At 43.7% G+C, this 24,450-nt stretch overlaps 2 protein-coding genes across 49 annotated transcripts in view; one reads left to right on the top strand and one right to left on the bottom strand.

The window, feature by feature from the left end:
* Positions 1–15,848, top strand: part of Srpk2 (serine/arginine-rich protein specific kinase 2) — a 181,287-nt gene extending 165,439 nt beyond the window's left edge. For 19 of the 42 annotated variants that reach the window (XM_011249757.3, XM_030254317.1, XM_030254314.1 and 16 more), the window contains 6 exons: positions 485–585; positions 681–788; positions 4,501–4,570; positions 5,160–5,252; positions 5,622–5,714; positions 11,484–13,064. In XM_011249757.3, coding sequence (XP_011248059.1) covers positions 485–585; positions 681–788; positions 4,501–4,570; positions 5,160–5,252; positions 5,622–5,714; positions 11,484–11,668 — 650 coding nt within the window. In that variant the 3' untranslated portion in view covers positions 11,669–13,064. Of the gene's footprint in view, positions 1–484; positions 586–680; positions 789–4,500; positions 4,571–5,159; positions 5,253–5,621; positions 5,715–11,483 lie in introns of all 42 variants that reach the window. The other 23 variants (XM_006535660.4, XM_030254328.1, XM_030254326.1 and 20 more) reach the window with 6 other exon arrangements.
* The window catches only part of Kmt2e (lysine (K)-specific methyltransferase 2E), a 71,200-nt gene continuing 61,718 nt past the window's right edge, over positions 14,969–24,450 (bottom strand). The window contains exons 17-26 of one of the 7 annotated variants that reach the window (NM_026984.2): positions 22,964–23,218; positions 22,656–22,800; positions 21,982–22,232; positions 21,609–21,665; positions 20,910–21,476; positions 19,612–19,922; positions 18,860–18,948; positions 18,628–18,753; positions 18,392–18,477; positions 14,969–17,680 (exon numbers count right to left, since the gene is read on the bottom strand). In NM_026984.2, coding sequence (NP_081260.1) covers positions 16,157–17,680; positions 18,392–18,477; positions 18,628–18,753; positions 18,860–18,948; positions 19,612–19,922; positions 20,910–21,476; positions 21,609–21,665; positions 21,982–22,232; positions 22,656–22,800; positions 22,964–23,218 — 3,411 coding nt within the window. In that variant the 3' untranslated portion in view covers positions 14,969–16,156. Of the gene's footprint in view, positions 17,681–18,391; positions 18,478–18,627; positions 18,754–18,859; positions 18,949–19,611; positions 19,923–20,197; positions 20,317–20,909; positions 21,477–21,608; positions 21,666–21,981; positions 22,233–22,655; positions 22,801–22,963; positions 23,219–24,450 lie in introns of those variants that run through there. The other 6 variants (XM_006535805.4, XR_003955707.1, XM_006535806.3 and 3 more) reach the window with 6 other exon arrangements.

The raw sequence follows: 24,450 nt of genomic DNA, 5'->3' as shown, positions 1-24,450 counted from the left end.
AAACCCCAGGCCTGGACCTGCTGTAGAGACTCCCTCAGAGTCAGCTACCGGTGAGCCACCTGAACTAATGAATTGCCCTAAAGCCTGCCTTTATGGCCCATGTCAACCCGAGAGAATACTAGCTTGATATCTCCCTTGTTCAAAACTAAGTCATAAGAGGTTTCAGCCTCTGCCTATAGTTGAGTTTGCTGTTAGTTGTCATGTGACACTTGATATCTGAGTGCTGGCTTAGCTGAGGAAGCTGGAATAGGGTTGCTGTCAGCCTCAAGCTGCTGCTCAGATGGCATCAAGCCAACTGCTTAGAAGTGATTGGTCACCCTTGCTTATCTTTCTGTGGCTTCCAGTGAGCTGGATACAACCCAGGAGGAATGATCCCAGGTGCAGGATTCTTTTCTGTCCAATCATTCTACCTGGCAAGCATTGTGCTCACACATGCAAACCTCATGACCCCAGTGCTGATTCTTTTGTTCTTTGCTCATGGCAGCAAAAACCCGGGCGGCTGACCTGTTGGTGAACCCTCTGGATCCACGGAATGCAGATAAAATTAGAGTAAAAATTGCTGACCTGGGAAATGCTTGTTGGGTGGTAAGTAGTGTTTTCTTTTTACATTTTAATTGTTATTTAGTGTGCGAAGATGCTTTTGTTTTTTTTTAATATTTATCACATCTATTCCTTTCCAGCATAAACATTTCACAGAGGATATCCAGACACGTCAGTATAGGTCCATAGAGGTTTTAATAGGAGCAGGCTACAGCACACCTGCAGACATTTGGAGTACAGCTTGCATGGTAAGAACGGCCTTTGCCACTCTCTTCTCTAGAAATGGCTTCTCCTTAATGCTCTCAATGAGGTGGCGTCTTGTTAGAGATCATCCTTCACTTTAAAATGGGTGAGAAGAGGAAAATGTGCCTGGGTCTTTAAGCATTGGGAGAATTCTCCGGTATGTATGTCTTGTGAGACATGGTCTCTTCAGGCCCTGTGCAGACCATTGTCCCAAGAGTGAGATCCATCTGAGGAGTTACCTTTAGTCTCTGGAAACGTGTGGGTGTTTTAGGCTCCTTGTCACACCATGGGGTAAAATCAGATGCCTTCTCCCAGGAGAGGGTGGCAGCACTTGTCACTTAGCAGCACTGTCATGTGGCCGTTACATGTGCAGGCTCTCTGTTCTCCTTCCTACTTAGAAGGGATTTCTCCATCTGCCCATGCACAGTTGCCTCCATCCAGCGCAGTCACAGTGTGCTGGCTGCTTTTGCAGCGTGTGCCAGCACTGCTGAGACAACAGTGGGGACACAAGCTTCCTGGGCTTGAATCTGGTTTTCTTTTCTTTTCTTTTCTTTTCTTTTCTTTTCTTTTCTTTTCTTTTCTTTTCTTTTCTTTTCTTTTCTTTTCTTTTCTTTTCTTTTCTTTTCTTTTCTTTTCTTTTCTTTTCTTTCCTCCCTCCCTTCCCCTCCCTCCCTTCCCCTCCCTCCCTTCCCTTCCCCTCCCTCCCTTCCCTCCCCTCCCTTCCTTCCCCTCCCTCCCTCCCCCCCTCCCCTCTCTTTTTTCTTTTTTCCGAGACAGGGTTTCCCTGTGTAGCCCTGGCTGTCCTGGAACTCACTCTATAGACCAGGCTGGCCTCGAACTCAGAAATCTGCCTGCCTCTGCCTCCCAAGTGTTGGGATTAAAGGCGTGTGCCACCATAGCCCGGCTTGAGTCTGTTTTTCGAGGATCATTAGTGGTGCTTTCCTGACAGACAGCAGGAGGAGGAACATCCCTTTGTATCTCTGCCTTTCCAGTGCTGATTTTGCAAGCATGTGCTGCAGTCTGTCCCTTACCTTCTTATATGAGTTCTTCAGATCAGACTCACAGGCTTCCATGGCAGACACTGCCCTGAGCCATCTTTCAGCCCAGTCTTTTTATTTGTTTCTTTTTTGAAATGTAGCCCAAGCTGGTCTTGAAACTCAGCCTCCTGAGTGCTGAGATTACAGGCATGGCCATTATACCCGGCTTAGTGCATCTTCTTGTCATCTCTGCTAAACTGTGAATTGGTAAGCATGAGTAGCCTCACACTCCAGAGCCAGTCCCAGGGGTCTTCACTGTGAATAGCAGCCAGCTGAGCACATTCTTCTCAGTGGGTTCTGTTGTTCTTTGATGGAAAAGGTGGCATGTGTGTGCACGTAGCTTCTGCTGCTGCCATAGTTATTCGACTTGGTCTTTCTTTATTTTATTGTAGTTGTAGGGCAGAACCCAGAGGTTCACCAGGCAAGTGTTTTTCCAATTGAGTCACATCTTCAGATCTTGTATTAATTTGTATAGAATTTTTCTTTGGATATCTAAATGAAAGGGCTCCGGTTCAAGGCCTCCCCCCTCTCCCTCCCTCCTCCCCTTCCTTCCTCTCTCTTTCTCTCTCTGCTTTCTTCTTTCTTCTCTTTCTCATTCTCTTTCTCTTTCTTTCTCTTTCTCTCTCTTTCTCTTTCTCTTCCCTCCCTCCCTCCCTCCCTCCCTCTCTCTCTCTTTTCTTTCCTTTCCCTTTCTTTCTTTCTTTCTTTCTTTCTTTCTTTCTTTCTTTCTTTCTTTCTTTCTTTCTTTCTTTTCTTTCTTTCTTTCTTTCTTTTCTTTCTTTCTTTCTTTCTTTCTTTCTTTCTTTCTTTCTTTCTTTCTTTCTTTCTTTCTTTCTTTCTTTCTTTCTTTCTTTCTTTCCTTCCTTCCTTCCTTCCTTCCTTCCTTCCTTCCTTCCTTCCTTCCTTCCTTCCTTCCTTCCTTCCTTTCTTTCTTTCTTTCTTTCTTTCTTTCTTTCTTTCTTTCTTTCTTTCTTTCTTTCAGGATTTAATTATTTTATGTCAGTACACTGTCTCTGTCTTCAGACACACCAAAAGAGGGCATCAGATACCATTACAGATGGTTGTGAGACACCATGTGGTTGCTGGGAATTGAACTCAGGACCTCTCAGCACTCAGTGAGTGCTTTTAACTGCTGAGTCATCTCTCCAGCCCCCTTCATTCTTTTTTTTACAAATAGTTTCATTGATAGCCTTTTTTAAACACTACATTGGAAACCCAAGTGCTGTTCAAAATAATTATCTTTGAAAGAACACATATCTGATGATTTCACTGTAGAACAATGAGAAGTAGCTGTAATGAGAAGGATGAACACAAGACTAAAGAGGGGCGAGCACACAGCCAGGCTATCCTTGGAACCGAGCCTCTGTTGCGCCCAACTTCTCTTTCATCCTATCAGGGATTCCAGATATGCCTCTTGGCTTGCAGATTATTGAATTGTTTTACAGACACAAAACATTCTCATCTACTTGGAATTTGAGCCAGATTTGTCTTTCCATTATCAGAGATTGGTCCAGCTTCTACGATTACGTGTTAACTGGCTATTAAATGTTACTTGGGTAGCTAGTAGAGAGTCCCAACCTGGGGTGCCTTGTTGCATCTACAGTGCTGGGTGGTCAGGCTGTCTTCTGCTGAGATGCTGTGCTCTGTCAGACCCAAGTCTGCTTTAGGACAGGGGCCCTGATTTTATAATCATCACATAGGCAGCTGATCACAGTTTTGCTGTGTTGTTTTTCTCCAACACATGTAAGTACCCATCATATCTTTAAAAATAAAGGATATGACTGCCCTGTTAGTTAAAGAGAGCTGCTTCCCAGTAAATGCCTCTCAAGGCGTGTTCTCACACTCTGGCCTGGCCGTTAAGAGGAGGAAAGAGAAGACTAATGCCAGGGCGGCACTCAGTGATGCCTCTTCAGCAGGAGTGGGAAACCGTCCCACAGGAAGGAGAGGGTTGGCATGGCCGCCTATTCACAAGTAACAACAAGCAGGAAGAGCTTACCACAGCAGTATTAAGTTCGGGGAAAACTAGACAAACTGGTCATCAGCACGAGAGTGACTCCAAAATGGGGTGCTGAGCAAAGGAAGCTCCAGGAGTGAAACTGAGTGGGTTTCTTTCCACACTGAAGTACCCGGTGGAACGGGCGTGGTGGCAGCGCACATGCATAGTGCTCCCTGCTGTCTAAGGAGGGCCTGTGGTGTGCTTTTCTGTATGTGGTGGAAGTGAAGGGCCTCTTGTTCCTAGGTGTTCCTCTGCTCGAGTCAGAGATGAATGAAATGATGACGAACTATGTGGCGACATGCAGGACCTTGATCCTGGGTGTATGGGGAAGGCACTTGCTCTAAGGGCCTCAGGTGCACATGGGCCTGCCTGAGTCCTAACCCTAACCCTACCCTGTTGTGCTCTGGGTAGATGCAGTGCACTCTGGGTAGATGCTGCAGTGTGCGGCCACCAGAGCCACTGCCTGGGAGCTTGGCTCTACTTTCTGCAGTGCAAAGAGAGCCATAGTTCCCCTCTCCCATTAGAAATACCCCTGCAGCTTCTATGGACTTTTCTGGAAGAAAACAAAACTAGGGATTGAACCGTCCTGGGATGCACTTTGGTCTGCCTTGTAGTCCTTTGCAGATCTAGGCTTCCTCTTGAGCCATCTCTGAGGTGCTCAGCATGTCATCTGTTGTGTCCTAGGCATTTGAGCTCGCCACAGGAGACTATTTGTTCGAACCGCATTCTGGGGAAGACTATTCCAGAGATGAAGGTGAGTGCTGGTTGTCTGCTGAGTCCCTTGGTGTGGATCTGCTCCTCCAGAACTTCTAGAGAGTTCTATTTGTATTGTTTACTGAAAGAGCCATGCTTTGGTTTTCAAACACCAAATTCAGATGCTTTTCCTTTGAGTTTGAAGCACCCTCAGTGCCAGTGACTGGGCAGTACCCACCTGAGGCAGTTTTGCTGGCCTCCCGGTTGGAGGGATGCAGTTGGTGGGTGAGGACTGACTCTTGAGGCCTCAGGGCCTCTGTGGTTACTTTGTCCACAGCTCTGCTGCCCATTTTGCTGTCCTGATTGGGAGCCCAGTTGAAAACCAGGGAATTCAGGCTTGGATTCCTTCTGTAAACCTGACCATCTCCATGCTTCCTTGCTTGCATAGCTGGGGTGGCCTGGGGTGCGCTGGTGTCAGCCACAGTTGGTGCCTGAGGCCCGCCAGTCCCACAGACCTCTGCATGGATGGGCTGCAGACATTGTTGATTTGAATTGATTTCTGAGTTTTACTAATTTCCCTTTCCCTCTTCTCCCTCCCTCCTTCCCTGTGCCCTCCCTATTCCCATGTCCCTTTTGCTCTCTCCTCATAGACCACATAGCCCACATCATAGAGCTGCTAGGCAGTATCCCAAGGCACTTTGCTCTGTCTGGAAAATATTCTCGGGAATTCTTCAATCGCAGAGGTAGTACCTCTTCTCTTTGAAACGTGCCACGATGCAGACAGAAATGGAATCGCTGCAGAAGCAGCAGGTTAACACGACCAAAGCAGTTCTTCTAAATTCCAAACCAGCCGAGCAGAATGTCTGTGCTGGATAAATGCTGACCGACCGAAGACTGAGTCTGGGCTGTGATGTTGTCACTCTGTACACTGGGCCCTTCTTGGTGCCCAGGGACAGCTGGGTGCCCTTAGCTTTGAGTTGTGAATCAGCTGGACAAAGGCCATTCCGGTCGTGCTCCGTTTCTGTCTGTGCGGGCAGTAACCATGTCTGCATGCAGGGTACTGATTAAACTGTCGTGTGTTTCTGTTTTGCTGGCAATGTTTCCCAATGCAGATCACATAGCATTGATCATTGAACTGCTGGGGAAAGTCCCTCGAAAATACGCTATGTTGGGGAAATATTCCAAGGAGTTTTTCACCAGAAAAGGTAACGGTACTTCCGCAGCACGCATTTTCAGCACGATCTTCTCCCAAAAGGAGAAATTGTGCATTCATATTTGAGCCGTGGAAAAGATCAAGACTTTTCAACTGGGGAATTCTGCTGAAGAAGGTACTCACAGAATAATCTGGAACCATCTGGTATCTATAGAGTGAAACCTTTATAAACGAATAGGCTTCCAGCAATCCTTTCTCAAACAGCTACCTTGTAACTCCACTCCAAGCACCAGTGTGTGTATTCACAGATGTTTAGAAAGGACTTCAAGCGGGTTTTGGGCGAGAACCAGACTCAGCTGGGTGTGATGATCACCCCTGTAACCCCAGTACTCGGAGCCGAGCCTGGGGAATCAAGAGTCCAAGGCCAGCCTAGATCACACACTCACAAAGCTAGACTTCTCTTCCTGTTCCTAGAGTTTAGTGAGACAGCCTGCACATGGGTGTCGTGATGGCCATGGCATTTTCTTGGGTGTGTCTCACCTCTTTGGCATTGTGTGGGCCTGTGAAGTCAGGGGACATGTACTTTGGGTTATGTAGACAGTCCCATGGGTGACTGGTTTTAATGTCATTGTGTAGTTTGCAGGTAGTACCAGGTCTTAAACATACCTCCAAGCAGTGTCTCTCTCTCCTCACCCTAAGAAGTGGATCCTCAGAGAAGGCTGGAGCAGGAGGGCGGGGAGCTCAGGTCGTCCTTAGCTACACTGGCCACCACAGGTTACCATGGCCTGGGGGATCCTGCCGAGGACAACAAAACTCTGGCGCTCTTGGCTTGGGAGCCTGTGTTTACCAGCTTAGGTTCAGTTGTGTTTATATCCTCTGTTAAAGTTTGCTTGAGGAGCTGGGAGAGTTGGTAAAGTGGTTGCCGTATGCCCTTTAAGGGCTGAGCTCAGTCCCAGTGCTTACAGAGACAAGGCAGCCGTATCGGTACATATGCTTGTGATCCTGGCGCTGTGGACACCAAACACACACACACACACACACACACACACACACACACACACACACACACACACACACACATACACATACACACATGCACACATGCACACACACACACACACACACACACACACACACACACATACACATACACACATGCACACATGCACACACACACACACACACACACACACACACACACATACACATACACACATGCATACCTTGAGTAGGCATAGAGTCCAGTCCAGGTTATTTCATTTTTACCTCCCCTTCCTTTCTTCCTCTCTTCATCTTTTTAAATTACATTTATTACTTACTGGGGAGATCATAGGTGACATGTGGACACCAAAGGTTGTCTATCTCTTCATAGCATGTGGTTCCTGGGGGACCAAATTCATGTCATTAGGCTTTGTGGCAAGCCTTTTTATTTGCTAAGCCATCTCACTGCAATCTCCCTCCCTCTACCCCCTCAGTATTTTATGTGTATAAGTGTTTTGCCTGTGCTCTGTACATGTGTATATGTGGCACCTATGGAAGAGGGCATTGCATACCTTGGGATTGAAGTTAGAGATGGTTTGGAGCTACCATAGGGTAATAAAAACTGAACCTGGATCTTTTGGAAGAGCAGCCAGTGCTCTTAACTGCTGCCCAGTCATCTCTCCAGCCCATTCTTTCTTTTTGAGGCAGGGTCTTGATCTCCTGATCCTCCAGCCTCAGCCTTCTAAGTGCCGGAGTCACAGGCACAAGTCACCATGTCCAGCTGTGCTCTTAGGCTCCCTATGGCTTTCAGCTGGCACGGAGTCGTAAGCCATTATGTTGGTTTCTGTTAAATGCCATCCCAGAACCAACAGCAGCATTGGCACTCTTCTTACCCAGTTGGAGGAATCTACCTTGAAAGACAGTTGGCAAGTGAGGTGCTCCGATGGTTTTGGGGAGATGTGGTTGTCCTGCAGTGCTTTGACTGTGGCCACATGGCGGGGGTTCTTCTTCTTGGACATTTGTGGTGTGTGTCTATAAGCATCTTTAGCACTCTTGCTTTAGGACTTGAGCTTGGGTTCTTTTCAACAGCACTAGGAAGAGTGTGGAGGCCAGGAACAGTTTCCCCGATGCTGGGGTTACAGGCCTGTACCACTGTGCTCTGTGCTGCACTTTCTTCTTAGTGGGAGACTGAGGTCATTTTGGCTTGCTGTTTCTGTAGTAATAGAATACTTGCCCTTCTTTTGGACATAGAGGCCAGAGATCCTGAAAGTGAACTCCGAGGTTGGGTGTGTAGTCCCCTTTCTGGTAGTTGTTTGCATTTAATGCCTGTGATAGTCAGAGAAGATGTGAAATTTGACAGAATCTACAGTAAGTAGGATGAGGGAACACTTATCATGAATGAGAAGATAGATATGGCTCTTTGTTTTTGTATTTAAACAGTGGGCAGTGTGGACCAGACTGGCCTCCCTGTCTCCTGAGTGCAGGGAGTGAAGGCATGCGCCACGCCCAGTGCACAGTTTCTCTCCATTCCGGTTTGTAACATTGCCATCTGAGGAGGATAAAAGCACAGTATAAAGCTGCTCTTCTGCTTTTTCTCATGCTTGCAACAGGCAGAAAATCATTTGCTAAAATGACAGTCATTTGCAGTGAGGATGTTTCTACCCGCACTGCTGGTCTGAGGAGGAGAATGGGGCTCCTTCTGAAAGGCATAGCCAGTGCTAGTTTGTGTCACCCCTTGACCAGAAGTTAAAATCTAAACTCGATTTTGGAGCAAGCACTGTAGTTACTGCTGTTATCCAATAAATGTTAATTTGCTGGTTATTTCTTGGGTGTGAACATTATCCACAAAACCCATTAAGAAATCATAGTGTGCTGTGTATGGCAAATAGGAGTGAAGTTGGAGACTCACTTGGAGTTGAAGGCCAAAGTGAGCTACAGTGTCAGATCTATCTCAAAATGAAGACAAAAGGAAACCCGAGTGTTAAGATGTGGGGTTTGTTCCTGGTCCGACTGATTCCCTGTGAACTGAGTGACAACTCCACACAGCTTGGCAGGTAAATCAGTGGCCCTTCCTGGCCTGGGTGCATTGCACCAGATGTCGCCATCTTTTACTGAATTTATTGGATCAAAAATTGATGCCTGAGAGGGGTGGGTTACCTAAACTTTTTCCCACGTGGGACGTCAAGTTCACTAGGATATAGCTGGCTGTGTGCACAGATGTAAGTTTGACTTTGTAGTGACCGTTTTAGAATTTTGCTTTCTTTAAAAGTAGAAATACTGTAAATCTGTGCTTTCATTTCGTCCAAGGGGCAGGGCTGGGAGCTGCTTGGGCTCTCCACAGCAGCCGACTCCGATTTGTCAGAGGAGGTGTGCTTTTTTCCAGCTCCAGAGAGTGTGACATTTGGAATTGTGAGAAATTTTCAGAGGCTACATAAATGCTAGGCCCCTGAGAGGTAGTGGTTGGTCATTCAGAGGAGATGGCTGCCCTGCTGTTTGTGCTCAAAGAAGAAACAAAAGGAAAGAAATTAGATTCAAGAATCAATCAAACTGTCACCCCCCATCACCCCCTTTCCCTTCTCCTCTCCCCTCTGTTGTTCTCTCTCTTATATCTAGTAACTGGGGGTAAAATGGGGGGGGGCAGTGAAGGGTAGAGAAGAGAAGAACCCACAAAGCAGCAAAGACCAGCTACACAGCTTAGCTCCTAAGACTTAGTTAATTAATTAATTAATTAATCCAGGCCTTCAATTGGTCAGCAGGGAGAATGTGCTGCAGGCAGGGTCCATGACCTGAGTTTAACCCCCAGGAACCAGGTAGAAGACGACACCCACAGTTTCCTGACTTCCGTGTGCATGGTATACATGTTTCTACACAAACAAAACAGACATGTACAGATTTCTTTATTAAGATGCTGGAAGGGTTGAGAGCACTTGGTGCTCTTGTGGAGGACCTGTGTTTAATTCCTAGCACCAACGTGGTGGCTCACAACTGTAATTGACGTTCCAGGGAATTCAACACACTCATCTGGTCTCCAGGGGCCCCAGGCACGCGTGTGGTGCACAATTATGTATGCAAGCAAACCGCTCACACACATAAGACACATATTAATAAAAACCTTTAAACATTTAATGAAATTCAATTGAAAATGTCAGAGTGCAGTAAAGAAGTTTCCATGAGACAGTATAGACTTCTGATGTGAGGGCCAGCACCCTAATCCTCTGAGGTGAGGTAAGATTGCGAGGAGACCTTGCACACGGAGCGTGGGCTTATAGGAAGTGAGTTTTAAAGAAATACTGTAGCTCCTTGCTGACATCATCCCAGGGTCTTGTACACATCCTAGATGGCTGGCCTCAAAATTACAGTGTGATCCTAATCTCCTCTGTATTCCATATTGGAGGTTGTTTTAAATCTGACCTTCTGTGCAGCCCTGTTGGTATAGGATCCGATCACTGGAGCTCACAGGCTTGGTGCTGGCCCTGTTCCGCTCAATGTATGGGTTTCACATTTTAAAAGATTCAAGATTTCCCCATCATTTCAGTTTTACAACTGCACAGCCTGGGTATGACAGAGCTTTAGGAACATGAACAGAAGCCTCTGAGGGTGTACTGTCTTTGGAATCTCTTGGAGGGGTGGGCATGGTCCTCCCTTGAAGCTCTGTGTGTAGGTTGACTCTGAAACAATGAAAGAGGAAACAAAGAAAAGAGCCCGGAGCAATTTGAGCATGCCTACTTGCGCACTCTGGCTGAGGCAGGCAGTACCAGAGCAGTGCGCAGGCGGAGACCAGAGAGCTGCAGCAGAAAACAGTGGTCACCATAGGCTGTGTCCATGCTGTAGCTGGCTTTAGGATTTATTTTCTGTGAGTGCATCGTATATGTGCCTGATGCCTGCAGACATCAAAAAAGGGAATCGGATCTCCTGAAATTGGAGTTGCAGATGATTCTTAACCACCAGGTGGATATTGGGGACCGAGCCAGGATCCTGTAAGAGCAAGGAGTGCTCTTTTGATTTTGGTTTGTTTGTGTTGTTTGTTTGTTTTTGTTTTTCGAGACAGGGTTTCTCTGTAGCCCTGGCTGTCCTGGAACTCACTTTGTAGACCAGGCTGGCCTCGAACTCAGAAATCCGCCTGCCTCTGCCTCCTGAGTGCTGGGATTAAAGGCGTGTACCACCACTGCTTCTCCCCACCCCTCTTTCCCCCCCACATTAGAACATTTTAAGGTTTTATAAAAAACTGTCCTTGAGGTCATATTTTACTATAAATGAATAGAGATAAAAATTCGTTGTTTTGGGTTGCTAGTAGCTGCTTGAGGCTATTTCTTAAATTTAGACAAAGTAGAGTTCCTATGCTCTGTAGGTGTACTAACCGTGTGCCTGTTAGCCCTGTGGAGCCAGTGGACAGCACAGTTCAAAAGGACATGTGCACCATCAGAAAAAGTTAGATTTGCATTGAGGTAGAAGCACATGTGAAAACACAGCAACAACTTCAAATAGCCTGCATCATCCAGGTATCCTAAGCCAGTTTACAGATGGCGGCGGCACCACGAAGCTGGAGTGTGAGCAGCTCTCCAGTGGGAAGCAGACACTCTCAGTGCTTTTGCAGCTCAAGAAGCACAGAGCTGATTTATTTGTTCAGACGTAACCCATTTACACTCACCTAGCGTGCTTCGACTTGACCCTTAGCTCTTCAATGAGACTTGCTTAGGGGAGAAAAGCTAGCGTTCTTTGTTGTAGCCAATGGTTTGAGAGGTAAAATGTCTGCTGCAGTGAGAAGAAGCCTGTCTGGCTCAGGTCATCCTGAGATGTGCACTCGTGGAGCGTCTCTGATGCTGTACTTCTCTCTCTCCAGGAGAACTGCGGCACATCACCAAGCTGAAGCCCTGGAGCCTCTTTGATGTACTTGTGGAAAAGTATGGCTGGCCCCATGAAGATGCTGCACAATTTACAGATTTCCTGATCCCAATGTTAGAGATGGTTCCAGAAAAACGAGCCTCAGCTGGCGAATGCCTTCGACATCCTTGGTTGAATTCTTAGCAGATTCTACAAATATAGCATTCTGAGCTAGCAAATTTCTCCCAGTACATTGGACCTACACAGTGGCTCTCATTCTTTAACAGGATTACCAGTGAGCTGGCTCCACCCTCAGACCTTTGTAGTGCTTTGAGGTACTGTTGTTTGACACTTTGCTTCCTGTGCACCATGGTCCTGGGGAAGGCTGGTCTTTGTCTTCAGCTAAGTAGTTTACTGGCCATTTTCTTCTGGAAACAATAACATGTCTCTAAGCATTGTTTCTTGTGTTGTGTGACATTCAAATGTCTTTTTTTTTTTTTGAACGAAAAATACTTTCCCTTTTGTGTTTTGGCAGGTTCTGTAACTATTTATGAAGACATATTTTAGCTGAGTATTATATAATTTACAATCTTAAGAAATTATCAGTTGGAACCAAGAAAGAGCAAGGAAATGTACAATTTTATCGTCTGGCAAAGGGAAATCATTCCTGTATTATACTAGTGTATGTAACTATTACTTTGCATAAATAGGGGATGAGGATTCACATTCAGAAAAGCTACCCAGTCCTGAGCGCTTTTTGGCCTACATTGCATGTTGCAGATTTCCACTGCTTCAGAAAGTTGCACAAACTTTTCATTCCATAACAACCCAAGTGGTTCTGGACGAGGTGCCATGCCCTCTGTGGCACTTTAAAGAGAGAAAAACTTTAAAAATTTGACACTATAATCTAGCAGTTCCATTTGTATTTTGCATATTTTTAAGCTATGTTTAAAGTATCAGTCATTTCCACTTAAAATGTGATGGCCCAATCCCCGGTAGTGTCACCTCTCACCAGCACTGTAAGTTAAATACGTAGATTAAATTGGACAAGAGAAATATGTTCAGTGTGTGGAATGAAAAAAATATTTTTTGAAAAGCATGATCGTGTTTGTTTAAAACACAAGGCGTGGCTTAGACAGTTTGCAACGCAGTGGACCGAGCACTCCTCACAGCTTCAAGGTAACAGCGACCGTGCCCATGCCGTCCTAGGCAGCTTCCCTTCCCTCGCCTTTTCCTTACCTCCCATGAATGAGAAGGCCATTTCCCCTTTGCAGACCGCATACAGTTTTAGTTTATGCATTTCCTTAAAATTAACTGTAGAATCCAGGATACAAACCATTAGTAGGCAATACTATTTTAGAATGTAACATAGGAGGTGTATTTAGCCTCTTTTAGAAGTCAGTGGGTTGAATGTCTTTTTTTTAAAAATTTTTATTCATTAAGGTGCCTCGTTTTTCTTGACTTTGTCCATTAACATTTATTCATATGCCTTTGCAATAATTAGATTGTGAAAAGCTAACAAGTGTTGTAACAATAATCCTTTGTTTGGGGTGCTTGCACTTGTCTTAAAAATTAAAGTGTTTTGGGGTGTTTTTCCAGACATTGCCTTGCTTATTACCCTGTATTTCAAGAGACAGAATCAACATACCTTTGCTCTCTGTAGTGTCAACAAAGCTAAAGGAGTTGCAGATTGTCACAGAACATACATTAAGGCAGAATGGATTTATGAACGAGGCTTTAGTTATAGCTTCATTATCTACAATGTGGGTGTTCCCTTTTTTTAATCAGTGTTTCATCGTAAGTGCAATGGTTTCCTCCCCTGTCCCCTCCAATCTTTCCCTGTGTGAACAAGACACATATCCTTCTTAGGGTTTAACATTTTTATATCATACACTGTAGTAAGATAGACGATGCCACTCATTCACAAACTATGCATGCTGGGTTTTTCCAATGAGGCTGTGCGTTTCCTTATAGAGCCTATGACAAATGGTGGCTGCTGAGTCATGATTTCTATAGAAACATTCCTATAAGAACCACAGAGTGTGTTTATGTTTTCCCTACCTCTGAAAGAACTTTTACCATTTGAATGAAATTTGTCTAATGAGGTTAGAAATGTCAAATTGGAAAAGGAAGCTAGAATATTAATCTTAAGGTGGTTCTTCTATTAATAATACCCTAGCGAGTGTATGATATACCAAGGAGTTCTAGCATACACTTTTGTGATTGGGTACCATATGGTTATATCTGATTCTTGGTAGCATGATGATAAAGAATAAATGTAAAGGTTGGGTGTGGTGGTGCACTCCTTTAATATCAGCACTTGGGAGGCAGAGGCAGGAAGATCTCTGAGGCCAGCCTGTTCTGCATAAGCTCCAGGCCACCCAAGGTTATATAGTGAAGGAAAATCTAGGAAGAAAAAAGAATAAAAGCTTAAAGTGAACCATTGGTTATTTGGAACATTATAGCCAAGTCAGTCTTTTTAGTGAAAAGACCCTATGAAATCTTCATGGAAAATTACAAGCAGTGGGTCTCACATGTGACTTTAGCAGATCCAGAAATAGCTAATCTAAAAAATGGCAGAACCATCCAGAGAAAAAGTAGTAGGGAGTGTAAAAGAAGTCTACTCTTTAACGAGATCTGCTTGTTTGTCCATATTCCCTGCACCATGCATAACTTAACAGGTATGAGTAAAAAAAACTTTCATTGGAATAGAAAACACGTTCGGATTATTTTTCTTTTCTTATTTTGTGAGGCAAGGACTCGGAGATCTGCCTACCTAGGCATGCCACCCCTCACTACCCCCCCCCCCACACACACACAATCTCTCTCTGAATTAGAAGTTTGTAGAGTGTGTCCATTAAAGATTCTATTTAGTTGAAGTGTTTCAGTTTGCAGAAGAGCTCTCGTTATGAATTACTTAGCTAGCTGGCTACTTTAAGTCTGTGGACAAGTGATTTTAAGGGTGAATATTGCCATTTCTTTGGTCTGTCTGAAATTGTCATGGAGGGACACAATGTGAACCTGTCAGTTTTCAGATTCAGGTTTCTTTGGTAAGCATCCTAAGGAGAACATGGGCAAGTTTCTTCAGAAACTTGGGTCACTGATTTTAAGCCCTAAATGAGCTGTATTCTCGAATATCATCAGAGTTAATTTTCAAATGGGAATTAAATGATAAAACATGATTTAAGTCACTACCAAATCTAATTTCTTGAGTTTGCTGTTTTTCCTGATGCACAAAATTTATATACTGGGCCCAATTGTGTCACATGTTTGGAAGGTGGTAAATAGGGCCACTCCTGAGAGGTAGACAGCAGAAGCTGATAATTAAAAAAAAAAAGTCACAACTGGTATATCTTCTTTCAGTAATAAAATATTCACTGAAACCCTCTTCATTCTATTTGACGTATTTCAGAATAATGCCTTTCGCCCTTGGTTTTGTTTAAAGAGACCTATTTTCTACAACTTAAAGCCCTAAAGCTAGTATTAAACATATTTTCATATCAGTTTTGATTAGTGGAGCTATTTCAGTCATATTTTATACTGTACAAATTAAATCTCCCTGTTTTAAGTAAATTACTCCTTTTCAAACTGCGTTAAACTGCAGTGTGCAACTATACAGTATGGAATGCATCAATAATGTGGATTAATGTTGTAGTAGAATGTTAGGTTCTTAGACTGTTAGCTAAGTCGCATAGAGTGGCTATTTAATTTCCTCTGACCCGTGCTTCTAAAGGAAAGGCAAGCAGTAGAGAGGACCGTGAGACTCACCCAGATCGGCTGCTGGTAGCCTGCAGTGCAGCTGAGGTAGCAGCTACCGAAGAAAATGAATGATTCTTTACTTACAAATTATATTTGAAAATCTTAACTTTTGTAAAATCATTAAGCAGACCTCAATCTCAGAAGTTGTACAGAACAATTTAGTAAAACTGACATAATTGTGGTTTATTAACATGAATTAAAATGCCCAACCAGTGCTTCAATGTGACAGCGTATTGAAATAAAAAGGAAAGGTCATGTGCTGTACTACTTTCACAGAGATCACACGTTTGCAGCAGACTTGCCATATGTACAGTGCTATATTCCAAATGAAAAGGGCGGGAGCAATTATATACGCAAAGGAAATTCAGTATTTACAGTCTGTCAGGAGACACTAAAAATTATCTATACATTAAATTACATTTTGCTTGCAAAAAACTGATAAAACAATATGAGCCATGTCCACACCAAATCATAAAAACCTGTATTGCATTTTCAGACCTAAGATGCACTCAAATAACTGCTGACCATAAAAAAAAAAGGAAATCCTTAGTGCTTTCTTTAACTGTATACTTAATGCATATGTATAAAATAATACAGAAAATATTCATTAAATGAATTTAACTGCAACAATGAAATTTAAAGGTCATGTATCATCAGATCTATGGTCAGAAAAACAGTTGGAATGTTCACTTACAAAATAAAGATACCTACAGCTGGCTTAAGAGCACATTTCATAAGGAAGTGTAAAAAGCAAAAATGGGAAAGATACAATGAAAGAGCACTGGTGTTTGCTTTTGTTTTTTTTTTTTTGTTTTGTTTTTGTTTTTTTATACAAAGTTTCATGTACAAGCTTTAAAAAGTACCTTAACAGGTACATATGAAATATACAGTTTATCTTACAGAACATTTTAAAAAATGTTATTGGAGTCCATTTTAATGCCACCCTGAACCGTGGTAATTGTTTTGAAATGTCGGCGGCACCTGTGCTCTGTGAATTGGAATCTGTGCAGGCACTGGCGATGCCTGCTGAGGTCCTTGCACCCCATGTGGCAGGGCCACAGAGCCAGGATGAGGATGAGGACAGAACCCTGAAGCAGTAGGGGTTGGAATACTGTTTGGTCCTTGGGGCTGGAGATGAGGACCTGCAACTGGTAATGGACAATGTGGCCCTGTTCCGGAAGGCTGGTGTTGGGGTCCCGGTCCCAAAGTGGTATGATGTGTGGCTTGTGAGGGGTACGGCGGGACAGCTGGATGAGCGCTTGCAGGGAAAAGTGGAGGTCCTTGATGAGGTGGGTGGTGTAAGGCTTGACCTGATGCTGAATGATGCCCAGAAACCAGAACACTGGCTGGGGGAGGGGGCGGGGGAGGGGGAGGGGGCGGGGGTGCCGAGTTTACTACATGCTGGTGTTGTGCTTGTAGACTTTGCAGTCCCGTGGTAGGATGGGGTGGGGGATGGTGATGTGGGGCAGGACCAGGTGGTGGAGGGGGTGGTGGTAAATGGTGTCCTGCAGTTTGAGAATGAATGTGTGACCCAGGGGTAACAGCATGAACTGGCCCAACTCCATGTGCTACAGAGTGCTGCTGATGTGAGCTTGGCTGCTGTATGAGGTGTGGTCCTGGAGCGGGCGGGGGTGGGGGCGGGGGCGGGACCACAGCAGCAGCAGCAGGTTGATGGTGAATGGTGGGGTTTTGAGATGGCAGAAAATGCCCTGGAGTAACGTGATGTCCAGGAACTGATTGCTGGCTGGTGCTGCCAGGAAGTGCTTGATTTGGTCCAGATGTAAACACAGTTTGTTGGGAAAGACTACCTTTTAGCTGATTATAATTCTGAAAGTTTGCAGAGGGCTGCTGGTTTTGATAGTAGGATGAAGGAGGGGGAGGAGGGGGAGGGGGTGGGGCCGTGCTGTTGAGACTCTGTTGGTTGAACTGACTGTAGGTTGCTGAAGATTGTCCTGAGGGTGTCTGGGTAAATAACGCTCCAGAAGTTGCCTGCTGAGGATTAGCTTGAAGGTTCTGTGCCGCTGCATAAAAGTTTCTCTGAGTCTCTCGTTGAGGAGTTCCAACTTGAGGTGATTGTGAATGGTGAGGCCTGAAGGGAGATCCTAAGTGCTGTGAAGGAGGCTTTGGCGAGAGGTAACCATGCTGCACGGGGGTGTGAGGTGTGGAGGACTTGGGAGGGTTTTCTGTGTGAGGTGACGGAGGACAGTGCAACTTCGTCGGTGCAGAAGGCAGCTTTTGCGGAAGTTGATCATTCGCACTCAGAGCGTGGGCCTGAGGAGCATGGTTCTGAGAAAGTGCTGGGGTGTTACTTGACAGCTGTCTGTGCTGAGGCTCTGGGTTTTGGTGAACACTGTTGTCAGCTTCTGATACAGTGGCAGTTGCCTCCCAGTGGCTATCTGGTTTTGTGAGTATTTTCCCATGTGACTGAGCAGGATTGATTGGCCCTGGTGAACCAGGCTACGAAGGAAAAAAAAAGAAGTATGAGAGAATGTCACTGGAATTTAATGTTATTTAGTAAGAGGGCAGGAAGCAGTGTGAGGACGACAACGGTGAGTTTTTTTTTTCTCAGTACATTGTGTAAGGTTTTCCATTTGTGTAAGCTTAAATACATTCTCTAGACCTGATGGTCCCTATTTTCCATTTTCTTCAAACAACTTTCAGCCTCTGACAACCTTAAAACTTATCAAATTTTGATTTCATATAATTTCTTTACCCAACTAAAGATAAACTGCTTTGAATAAACAAAAATTGTTCATTAAACCATTTAGCCTTAAAATGCTTTTTTTACTTCCAAGGGTAACCCCAGTGTGGCCCTCAATTTTACAGTGGTCTGCAGGCCCACCAGCTCATCACAGACCAGGATAGAGAGAACAGTCTATTCCGGATGAATGTCACCTGAGTTTTGACATACGGAGTGCTGCTTGGCAGGTCCTTAAGAGTATCCCATGAAGTCAGGAATAAATTTGAGTGAGAAATGTTGACTACGGAAGGGTACTTAGAAAACTGCAAGGTTAAGTCAGGACTGTCTGTACACACAGCTCAACACAAGAGTGAGAAAACAGGAAGAGTACAGAGACCACAAACGGACACTTGATGTGGCAGGGAAAAGTCAGTCTGATGTTCCACCACTTCCATGAGGGACCAGACTTGAAAGGTCAGTGTCGTTACCTTGCTTGTTTTAGAAGGGCTCTGAGAAGTGTCAGGGGATGGACATTCACTTGTACTTGTGGCTTCTGTACCTTCCGCATCAGGGTCTGTAAGGGAGAAGAAACCTACAGTAAATAAGATTACAAGACATACTGCCTCTTGTAGACACACAGAGTGCTCACTGTACACAGTTCTTTCTCTTACTATAAAGCACTTTAACATAATCACCATGATAGGTCGGTCATCTGCTTACTGACCTGCCATGAGTTCACTCAAAGAAGGAGCTAGGCTCTGAGCGTGCACCTGGGGAATGTGATTTGAATGAGATGAAGGTGGAGACTGAACATGACTCGGTGAGCATGAGACACATGGTGACTCTCCCCCTATGGATGAAGCAGAGCAGACCCAGAGAGACCATTAGCGTGCGCTCACAGGGAGCAGAGCACAAGCAGGCAGAAGCATTGGGAGAGCAGAAGCAAGCGCACTCACCACTGTCTTTGTCTTTGCGGTGGTCACTGAGCAGTAAGGCTCTCTGGTAACTTCTCTCTCTCACTTGCTCCACTGAAGTGGAGGCAGTCCTTTAAAAGAAAACACATCCTAAGGTCAGAGAAGCTGTCACCAGCTAGGTTGACTCTTCTGTCTCCCGATGAGCAAAATGTCCTTCAGATGAAGGAGTTTGCTATAATGAGACAAAACTTTGGGGTTAAGCTTTAAAAATAGCCTCTTACATTGCTAACCATGCTCCAAACTGAGATTTTATTACGGTTTACTCAAAGAAATCAGACTAACATTTGTCTTTGGCAATTTCTTGGTGAAAGAGGGGTAAGCTGGAAATATTGTGTTAACATTTTTAAGGTCATGTTAGGTTGCCAAAGGGAGCAAAATCCTTCCAACAGAATCCAAGTGTCTGTGTCAGAGTGGTCAGTCAGACTGGGGACTGAGCCGTCTTTCACATGGCTGCCAAGACCCATCTTAAATGCAGCTGCTGTGCTCTTATTCAAACAGTAAAACTGCTGCTTCAGCCAAAATTAACTGGTAGGGGAGGTAAAGAAACTGTCTAGGACACTGCCTGGAGTGACAAGTTCTGCAGGAAGGAATATTTACATAGTTCACAGCCACAGCTTCTGAGGTGATCACCTTCAACCACTGTCTATTTTATCATTCCAAAACAGCAAACAGGTAGAAGAATTCTCTAACAGGTTTTTCTCCTTGCATAGTGGCACATTGTAGAAGGGACTTACCACTGAACTTCTGGGTCTTTCTTCTCACTGGAATTGGCGTCTTTAACAGGACAGTTACTGCTGCCTTCTTCAGAAGAGGCACTGTAAGCGGCGGCGGCGGTGGCGGCGGCGGCGGCAGCAGGCGGTGGTAAAGGCAAGCTAGCCTGGTTTTCTGCCTGCTCCCCGTTTTCACTGCTGTGGACACACCCGTCGCCACTGCTGCTCAGGCTCCCACTCGGGTGAGGTGACACACTAATCAAAGCAAAGTTCTCTGGCTTAGACCCACTCTTCCTAGCTTCACGTTGTCTCTTACGGTATTCTAATAGAGAAACCTTAGACAAGAAAGAAAAAGTAAATCTCTTATTCTTGTTTGTGTATCAGAATCAATTTTCTTTTTTAAAAAAGGATACTGCAGCATTTATATTAGAAAAATTATGAAAATAATTGAATTTCCATAAATAATTAACAATTATTAAATGCCTACTATATGTCAGGCATTTTATTTAGATGATTTATATACATTATCTCATTTAATCCTCACAACAACCCTAAGAAATAGGTTATATTATCATCCCCATTTTACAGATGAGGAAATTGAGTAACTCACTCACTCCAGGTCACACAGCTGGTGAGTGTTGGAGCCGGGATTCGAACCTAGGTCTTATTTGAAAGCCCGTGCTCTTTCCACTATACTACATTGCTTCCCACAAAGTTGCCAACTGGACTCTGTTATAAAAATTAAAAGCACATATCACTAAAATGCTTTGACTTATATGCAGTTAAGCCTATTAAACAAATAAGTGCTGTTTTTCCCAATCTTGAAAAATAAGGCATTCTAACTGTGTCAAGATTAGATACTTTTGTATTAAGATAGAATCTGAGCAAGCAGTATCATACTTTGAAAATACTCTTACATCCATGGCCTAAATACTGTAAGTATTATGATGGTGAAGAGGCATTTCTTCTCTCCAAGGCTGCCTGCTCAATGTAAAATAAGAGAAATAAGAGTAAGTATTATCTACCTATTGCTTTGGTGGAGGTGTTTATTTTTAAAAGTTACTTGCTTCATAAAAAAAAATCATCTTGAGGCTTTTATCTCAGACTACATTTCTTAGAAGTTTTCATATCACCATAATTTTTACTTTCTTAGGAACATCAAATTATTTACAAAAAAATTAAAAAATATACATATGAAAACCTTAATTTACATAACTAAGTTACAAAATGCCTCACGTAACACATGCTGTAACTACCAATAACCCTTAAGAGTAAAGTAAAAAACCCACTATTATAAAGACTATAAATTGTTAAATTATAACCTTTTTCTTTTGTGGTGGATTCTGGGGCGTGCAACTCCCGTCGATCAAATTGTCATTAACAGTCCGTCCAAAACCAGAGGCAAGCCCGTCTTCAGAAGTACAAAAGACAGCCGCTCCCAGAAACATGCCTCTAGTGTCATCCTGCTGAATCAGGCACTTGGACTCACTTACTCGGAAGCCGCCTCCAGTCTCCAACTGATGAGAGGGTGTTAAGTCCCTCAAGTTGGAGTTTACTGAGAAGTTAACTCCTGTTCTGTCAGGACTCTTTACCCAGGATGAATACATTGTGCCCCGTCCAGAGTGGGTCGAATCCAGTTGGTTGCTGGGCTCAGTCCTGTCATGGGCTGGTGTTTCCATGGATTTCTGTAAGGCAGCTGGCTCGACTGCATCGAGTCCCAGTTGAAGGTCTGACACAGACTCCTTCTCCCCTGGGCAAGGCCTGTTAACCTCAGTCCTGCTCCTAGGGCTGGTATAACCAATAGTCTTTATTTCTTGCAGGCCCAGCTCAGTTAAATTGGAATTTCTAAAAGGCCCCAACGTTAGCATGTTTGAAGGTCGGTCATATCCCTGTGGTGGTAGTAGGGAGGAGAATCACACAAACAATGCCAGTTAGGGACAAATTACTATCTAGCAGCAATTTAGGCAAAATAATAATAGAAAAAAAAATCAGCAAGTGCATCTTTTTTGGCAATTCCTTACCTCTTGATTGTAAGTGCATCTCTTTATTTCTGGAGAACTTTCTGGGGAAGAAATATTCTACATAAAAGTAATAAAATTAGGAATTAAAATACAACAAACTACAGTTTGTAGACATGAATTAAAATGAAAAAACTGATGACAGATTTTAGATTTAAGCTTTTTGAAGACACTTGCTTTAGGGCTCTATACATAGTACAAAAAAAAATGTTCACTGTGGCACAAATGCAAATGCTAAATTTATGTAATTGTAGACTCCCAATTTTCTCTCAGGGTTTTTCATCACACTAGTTAATAGGGCGGGGAAGGGTTCTACGCAGAGTTTGATAAACACTCCATCCCAGGGATGAACAGTTTTTTACCCCCAATTTCTCACCTCAAAGTGCATGGTGTTTCCTGGTGTGCCAGGGGTTACAGGGGTCACTGGTGAATATATGGGTTTATAACCATTTCTGTAAGTTTCATCATCTGATTTGATCCGTGGGGGAGTGGCAAATGCTGGGTCCGTAGGAGTGATGTCTGTGTGAGTTGGTGTAGCATATGGTGAAGGGGTAGGAGTGGAGCTTTCTGAGTAAGCAGTATCTAACAATTGGTAAAGTCTTCGCTTTTTTAGTGGTGTGGTTAAATCTGTTGATGAAATAACAATGTATAAGAAATCATACTGCTGATATTTGCTATGATACAGAAACAGTAATTAATATTACTTTCACCTCCCAATTAAAGAAAGAATTTGTATTTTCTCAATGTGAAATCTCCCTTAACCCCAAAAGTTTCAGTGCTAGCAAATATCTTGTTTGAAACCTAGAAATCATAAAGAAGTCTTATTACAAATACTGATGTTACTGTAGCTGATGTCTAAGCAGCTAGCCCCACACTAAGTCCCGACATAAACAGTATTTCCAACTATGGCTTTACAACTTTCTTCATGCAAAAAGTGTGCTGAGCAGAAAGAGAAAGCCTGTAGCTGTGGGCTTCTCTTCACAGAGCTGCCCCTGGCTGCCTGCCTTCCACAGTTCCTCACACTCCCCCACTACTGAACAGCAACAGTACCTGGGAGGGAGCAGCTGTCGCTTAGCAGAAGTGGACTTTTGTTTTCACCATTAACTGTAGGACTCCTGGATCTTTCCTGACAAGGTGAATGATATCTATGTAAAATTGTTGAATTTTCTTCCTCCAGGGCTTGCTTCAGCCACCGCTGAGTAAAACAGAAAATAAATGACTAAGGATCAGTTTGCAGAGTTTATATAGCCTATAAATGCAAAGCTGATCACAAAAGCATCTCACTGCGAGGAGCTGTAGTAAGGACTGAGATTTGCATTTGGCTTCTCCTAGATTTTTATATCCAAAGAAAAGTTTACCTTTTTGCATGAGCCAGAAATGTTTTCAGTAGTTTCTTTTCTTCTCTTTTTTTCCGAAAGGAATGGTGATGTAAATCTAATATAATGCTTAGGAGTAGAGTATACATGGGGGCTGTAAGTGAGACCTGGCAAAGAATTGAGCTGTGTAGCTAACACCTCTGGATCTGTAGTTATGCGCAGAGGCCTTTCTGAAAGGCTGTCTGAAGGTTTTCCTGTCTTCTCATTCTTCTCACTTAACCATTCATTGACCAAGTGCTAGAGAACAGAAACATTTGGATCACTATATAGTAATTGCACATATTCCACTACAGAATATTCTAATATCAAATTAGATATTGGCACATCGTCTAAGACGATAGATAAGTTGGGTAATTTAGATTATTCACATTATAGGGCTGGAGCGATGGCTCAGAGGTTAAGAGCAGTATTGCTCTTGGAGAGAGGACCCAAGTTCGGTTCCCAGCACCCATGTCAGGTGGCTCACAACCGCCTGTAACTCCAGCTCCAGTGGATCTACATGGGTACCTGCACGCATGTGCATACATACCCACAGACAGACACACACACATAATTAGTAGTAATAAATTTTTAACAAAAAGTAACTCATGTGGTGAAAAAGAAACCCCACTAATCAGTATTTTCATTTTCTTACTGTTATTCTAAGGATTATTATAGATATTTTATAGGGATAAAGTACATGAATATATGTAAAAAAATGTATTACAAAACCCCACTAACTTTGGTAGGTTATGGTGGTACACTGCCTATAATCCAAGGTTGAGTCAGGAGGACTGACACAAATTGAGGCCAGGCTGGGCTACATGGTAAGTACCTGGCCAGTAGCACTACATAGCCAGACTGTTTCAAGGGAAAAAAAAGGACAAAAAAGAAATTTTGTTTTGATATAGTAAAATCTAGGAGATACCAACAAGTACCACAAACAATGTAGATATGTTGTTTAGTATTTTACATGAAACTGTTTAGTTAGGAAAGTCTGATAGTCTTAAGCAGTGCTTTTCTAGCCAAGGTGCCCATCACAGATGCCTAGAGAGGAGGTCAGCAAATAGACCACACTGACAGTTCCTGAGGTTTGCAATGCCTCTTAAAGATGCTAGCCTTCTGGAAGTTTCTTATCCACCGTTTATCTAGTGTAGCCTTGGTGTCTGTTCTTTTGGAAATGCTTAGGGTTGTACCCAGGGCTTTGCACATGCTAGGCAAGTGCTGCTCTTCTGAGCCACACCCGGACCTCACAATCGAGTTTCTCATGGCTGCCTGAGTATACCTGGCCTCACCTTTTTAAAAAACTAGGTACTTAGGAACATTATTTTTTTGCATTTGGGGTTTTTTCATTTCTTAGCTTAAATGTGAGTTCTTGAACAAGTATTGAATGTGTGCATTCATACACATACAAACATATTTCTTAATTTCAAAGCATTTTCACACCTCTCTCCCTTTTCCTGTATGTATAATTTCTTCTATATACCTTT

Source organism: Mus musculus, chromosome 5 (genome assembly GCF_000001635.26).
Source record: "Mus musculus strain C57BL/6J chromosome 5, GRCm38.p6 C57BL/6J".
NCBI classification, from domain to species: Eukaryota; Metazoa; Chordata; class Mammalia; order Rodentia; family Muridae; genus Mus; species Mus musculus.
This window is presented reverse-complemented; position numbering and strand designations above follow the sequence as displayed.